Source organism: Oncorhynchus tshawytscha, linkage group LG08, assembly GCF_018296145.1.
Source record: "Oncorhynchus tshawytscha isolate Ot180627B linkage group LG08, Otsh_v2.0, whole genome shotgun sequence".
In the NCBI taxonomy this organism is placed as follows: domain Eukaryota; kingdom Metazoa; phylum Chordata; class Actinopteri; order Salmoniformes; family Salmonidae; genus Oncorhynchus; species Oncorhynchus tshawytscha.
In genome coordinates this window covers 26,423,999-26,430,259 of record NC_056436.1, presented here as the reverse complement: position 1 = coordinate 26,430,259, position 6,261 = coordinate 26,423,999, and the positions used below count along the sequence as shown (strand labels likewise).

The 6,261-nt window shown below is 43.2% G+C and overlaps 1 protein-coding gene across 1 annotated transcript; it reads left to right on the top strand.

Moving 5' to 3' along the window:
- The first annotated feature begins 2,418 nt into the window (after positions 1-2,418).
- Positions 2,419-5,957, top strand: wdr89 (WD repeat domain 89). Its single transcript, XM_024412444.2, has 2 exons — positions 2,419-2,709; positions 3,364-5,957. The coding sequence occupies exon 2, from the start codon at positions 3,389-3,391 to the stop codon at positions 4,541-4,543; it is 1,155 nt and encodes a 384-aa protein (XP_024268212.1). The 5' UTR covers positions 2,419-2,709; positions 3,364-3,388; the 3' UTR covers positions 4,544-5,957.
- Positions 5,958-6,261: the final 304 nt, after the last annotated feature.

Sequence of the window (6,261 nt, the reverse complement as noted above, 5' to 3'; positions counted from 1 at the left end):
GTGTAGCCGAGTGATCATAGGGTCCAATGAGCAGCACTAGATGAAACACGGAACAGTTCGGTAGTCGATTACAATGTTGAGCGAGCGGGAGACACAGCGTTCAGGGAGCTAGCAGGCCGGGGCTAGCAGATGGATCATCACCAAACATCCATGACGCAGAGGCCGGTTGAGAGCACATCGGCCGAGTTACTTCAGCGGACCAGCAGACTAGTCGTGATGGATTGGTGGGGCTCTGTGTCGACAAAGGGTCCAGGCCAATTGGCAAGAGAAGTGTTGTAGTTGGTGTACTTCATTTGCTAGCCGGGAGATGGGCCTAGCTCAGGGCTAACTGGTGCATGCTTCTGGACAAGGGTGTTAGCCACAATAGCTCCTCATAGCAACTAGCTAGCTGCGAAGATCCAGTGTAATGGTCCAGAGCTTGCGGCAGGAATCCGGTGATGTAGTGGAAAAAAGCAGTCCGATATGCCCAGGGCTGGTATCGCGCTGTGCAGACTGGCAAGTATTATCCGTCTATCCAGGCTAAAGTGGCAGGAGTCCGAGCTAAAGGTAAAGACCTCTAGTAGAGGCTAACAATGACTAAATAGCTAGTAGTTAATTAGCTGTCTCGCTTCTGATGGAGGTTCCAGTTATAAGGTCTAAAAAAATAAATAGTTGATCCGTATCACATTGGGTGAGGCGGGTTGCAGGAATGTATATTTTTATGAAAATTGAGAAAAAAAAGAGTTTGAAATGTTTACAACAGGATGAAAACAAACATGTCTTACTGCTGCGCCATCTTGGATAATGTGAATGAAAATGTAGAGGTAAGGGAAGAGGATGGTACATGTGATCTGCATAACATACCAATACCAATTGACATACCTTTGTATGCCTCCTAGTCTGTATACTTAGACACAAAAGTGAGCAGCTCAGTCATCTGCACCAAATACAACTAGCTTTCAACATATTCTTATAGCATACATATTCTTAACGCCATTGAATTGTCTATTTTTTGTTTTACAAATATTTGCACAAATATGAAAAGATAGATGGTATTGTCTTGTTTTGCACCCTTTGTACAAAATAATAAAATGCAGTCCTAAAATATATTTCTTAACGTAGCTCTTTATTAGCTAGCTCCAACTGCATGTTCACTTATCTCCAACCATGATCAACTGCCCATGACCTAACCATCTGGGTGGTCTTAACCAATCATAGCACAGTATGATACGGTGGTAAAATGCATCCAATTATAATTCAGTATGTTTACACATATGAATATTACAGGTATCATCATAAAACAATATACATTTAGATCATATAAGGGACAAACCTTACCTTAACTGAAACATTTAAAGATCTCAATTTAAGTGCCTGCACCTACTGTCCTTTAAAATTAAAATCCAAATGTAACAGTTGGGCAGTTAGGTTCCTGCAAGAACCCTCACCAACTAAGGAGGTTCCTCGATGAACCCCACCTCCTATGGGGTTCTTGGAAGAACCTTTTGTGGGCAATTTCCAATGCCAATAACCCTAAGGTTCTTCCAAAGACTTTGAGGATTTTGAATCCCTAATATTTAGAGAGTATTGAAGCTAGTGGTTTAAAGTACTTAAGTAAAAATACGTTAAAGTACAATTTAAGTCGTTTTTGGTGGTATCTGTACTTTACTTCACTATTGATATTTTTTGACAACGTTGACTTTTACCTCACTACCTTATGTTTGAATCGCACATAGTATTACACATGAGTTTAAGAATGTAGTTTTCGATTTTCAGACCATTTAGGATGTTGCACACCCTTGGCTGAACTCGATGTGCCACATCCTAAATTGTCAGAAAATACGAAAATGGTGTTTCAAAAATAAAGTATGCATATTTCCCATTTTTCTGTAAACATACGCGGTACCATGGAAATATGACCATGTGGGTATAGTAACCCTATTAAGGTGTATATCAATTTACCTTTCGTTTTGAAAGATATGATACGAAAGATAATGTTCGTATGCTTCCAATACCGTACCGTAAGCGACGCGCGTTCATGTTCAGATTGAGTGTCCGGGCTCAAAACTCATACAGAAGACATATTCGTCCAATGACTATTCGTCCAATGACTGTATAATGTAATGACAATGAGAATCATGGTCAAGGGCTAAGGTTAGACAGGTGCCATTACTTCTGTCCACTCCAGCATGGCCATTGATGACCCGCTCCCTATCGTGCCGGATGATACGCATATGAATGTTAATAAATTATTTCACCGATAAAAAAAGTCAGTGTCTTTATCGACATTGGTATTGCCTGTACTGTAGCACAGAGTTTCTAATTCCAGACGCGCAACATCGTGAGACTTCCGGGAACGCTTGCGAAACAGACCAAACGGACCAAACCGATTTGTTTGTTTTTTTATATATCGAAGGAGTGCCTTTGACGACATGCGCAGTTTGGCGCGAGAGAACCGTGAGACCCGTCGTCTAACGCGGACGTGTTTCTGCGTATGTGTTTACTTGGCTAACGTTGCCATGACATCCCCTACAAGTTTGGTCGGTGATTTCTATTGGAGAGGCAGTTTCTGCCTATCTTCATTACTGTACTGTCTATGACTGTAATGTTGCTCTGAAATTCAACAGCGGAACTCATGCATTGAGGAAATTGGTCCATCAACGGGCAGTAAATACAGTGACACCGTGTCACAACGTGCTCATGAAAATCAGATACCGTCTATTTTGCCAGGTAAGTGAGTCGTTTACAAGGTTACATATATTACATGTTTTTTTTTGTATTTGTGGTTCATACTGGGCATTGAATACAAATGTTACTGGACTGTTAACGTACTTTCTTTGGTCCTTCAATAAGTGAACCCTTCAAGAACTTTCCACTTGCAAGCTAGCAAACGTTTAGCTAGCTAATTTAGCGAGTGTTTTTAGCTAGCTAAATTAGTCACTTTATTTGCTACTACTATAGTGACTTCATACTCGCCACCTTCATTGGTGACTAATATTGGCTAGGTAGGTATCAGCTTTTTAGTTATCAATCCAGACAACCGCTATAAGTTAAATCTGTTTGGCAGTAACATAATACTAACAGAGGATAGTATTCACTGTTAGATTTAGTTAGAAACACTAGCCAACTATCACACACAGTGAGCTACTAACTTTAGAGATAACTTACACCAACAGTAATGACAGGCCGAGTGAGTGCAACAAGCCTCACAAATCACAGTGGACTCTATGGGAACAAAGTCCCTTGGTTCTTTCTTGTGTTAATTTAACCATTACCAGACCCACATTTTGAGTTAAGTGAGTAAGTAGGTGTGTGTATGTTTTGTGATTAGATGGAGTTTCTTCCATATTACACATCTATATTCTGCACATCCTCTCTATCCAGCTGGGTGTAGTTGCAGGAAGTTGCCATGGAGAGTCTGGGGGAGAAGTTCAAAGCTCTGTCAATCACTCGGCGTGTCCAGCCAGATGAGCCCACCTACCTGCTGGACCTGTCCCACCAGCCTGTCTCGGGCCCAGGGTTGGTGGCCGTATGCTGCTCCAACCTCTCCATCCGTTTGCACAGTGAGGACAGCCTCAGCCTGCTCAGGGAGTACCAGGGACATAGTGGTGCAATCTGTGGGGTGTGCTTTGCCCACACCTCCCCTGACCTGCTCTTCTCAGGTTCTGCTGATGGGACAGTGAGGACGTGGGATGTCCGCTGCCCAGGTTCAGAGGCAGCACAGGTGTTCAGGAGTGACTCCTCCCACCACTTCTGCAGCTTTGATGTGAGCTGCAGCGATGTGGTCCTATGTGCAGGCACTGAGCAGGTCGATGAAGATGATAGCTTCTTGGTTTTCTGGGATGCCCGCATGGCAAAGGAGAAGGGAGGGGTTCTGGGTGTGTACTCTGAGTCCCACAGTGATGATATCACGCAGGTGCGTTTCCACCCCCGGAATGCCGACCACTTGGCGTCTGGCTCCACTGATGGCCTGGTGAATGTGTTTGACCTGAGCCTTGGTGCAGAGGAGGAGGCCCTGCTGGCCACCTGTAACTGTGGCTCCTCTGCTAGCTCAGTGTGCTGGGCAGGGAAGGACTTCAACCAGCTGCTGTGCCTCAGCCACGACGAGGGCCTCCATCTGTGGGACCTGGGTCAGTTGGACACAGACAAGCCCCTCACACTCTTCAGTGCCGCTGACGCCCGCAGCCTGACCCCTCTCTCTAATGAAGTGGCCCTGGATTACTTTGTTGGCGGGACTTGGCTGGAGGAGGCAGGGCGCTTACTAGTGCTAGGTGGGACAAACAATGGAGACATCCACCTTCTGGAGTGCAGTGAGGAAGGCCTGTGTCTGCTGAGGTCCCTCCAAGGGGGCCACTCTTCCACAGTGCGCTGCTTCCTCTGGGATCCCGCAGGGGAGGCCCTGCTCACGGGAGGGGAGGATGCACAGCTGCTCTTGTGGAAGCCAGGGGCGGAGGAATTCACCTCAGGGAAGAGGGACACCCTGAAGAGTGCCTCTGCATTAAAACTCAAATCTAGATCACACAAGAAGCATGGCTCCAAGAGGGATAAGAAGCTAGAAGTGTGAGTCGGATGCAATAGAGGGTTCTCAAAGAAGGGCAAGACTGCAGTCCCTATTTAATCAATCAATATTCCTCTTGCACTCACAGTACTCATTTGGATTCATGAAATCAACACAATTATATTTTTTCTTTCTTGAAAGTAGTATTATACTTATCCCAGAAACGGATTAATAATCTCTTTAACCGCTAGGGCTTAAAATGAGATTGAATCGCAGTATTGTTTTTCAAATGTTTCTCCCAACTTGTTTGGTATTTTGTTTAGCTAAAACCAACTGGTATTTCTTTAGAAATATAATTCTAGTTGATCTAATGGATGCTCTCCTGTAATTTAACTAACATACTCAGTGGGTCACAAAGGCCAGGGTTCAGAACCAGAGCATTCAGTACTTCATCATACTCATCATACTTATTTAGAGGAGCAGCTTTAATTCCACTCAAATGGCACAGAGTGGAATAACATGACAGTTGCAATGCAGGGACTCTGCTGCATATGTCAACCTGGTCTAAGAGCATTTCACATAATTCTGTATGTAAATCTAAGACACCATTTACTACGATTATGCTAAGTTTCGTATGATATGTATTCATTTGTGCATGTCCATCACCCATTTTGTATGATATGTTACGAATATGCTGAACGTACAATATTTGACAAATTTGCAAAACAAATGCTATGTTACAAATTCTAGCTAGGTGTTTAACAGAAACTAGCTGGCTAATGTTCGCAAGACTAGGGGTTAAGGTTCAAAATCAAATCTAATTTTATTTGTCACATGCTGAATAGAACAGGTGTAGGCCTTACAGTGAAATGCTTACTTATAAGCCCTTAACCAACAATGCAGTTGGTTAAAAATACCAAAAGAAATAAAATACCAAAAGAAATAAAAGTAACAAATAATTAAAGAACAGCAGTAAAATAACAAGGTTAAGAGCCCATGAAACGGCAGCCATCCTCTCCGGCACCATCCTCTCTGGTTAGTTAAGATTTGGAGTTAGGTTGACCCTCTAAGGTCGATGTCTGGGCCCCACGGAAATCAAATTAGCATAATGAACACCCCCCCCCAAAAAAAATCTGTCAGTTTCAGCTAGAGAATGCATCTGCTTCTGTCGCACTTCCGCATCTGCTGTGACAGAGCTAGAGCGGTGTTTATCAGACCATGAGACAACCTGAAAATCGTCTGTAGGGTCCGAAAGGTTTGGCCTACATACTATTATGACCCCTCTATGGAAAGATAAGACTCTCACAAACACGTACATTGTTTTGCTCTAGGACGCGTTGTTTGCCCACAGGCCTCACAAGACTCGTCAGAAGGTCCCCCGGTACAAGTTGAAAAAATGAATGGAGACTGTTTTAGTGCCAAAAAATAAGGGGTTCAATACATGTTAAAATAAAAAATTCCTGATATTTTTTTTTTTATACTGTACCTCTCAGATATAGGACAGAAACTTCAGAACAAAATTCCTTTAGATTTTTTTTTTTTGGGGGGGGGCTATCTGTTCCATGTAGTGAATCTGTTATTCTATTAACATCAACAGTGAAGAGATGACTCTGGGATGCTGGCCTTCTAGGCAGAGTTCCTCTGTCCAGTGTCTGTTCTTTTGCCCATCTTAATATTTCATTTTTTTTGCCAGTCTGAGATATGGATTTTTCTTTGCAACTCTGACTAGAAGGCCAGCATCCCAGAGTCATCGCTTCACTGTTGATGTTAATACTGGAGTTTTG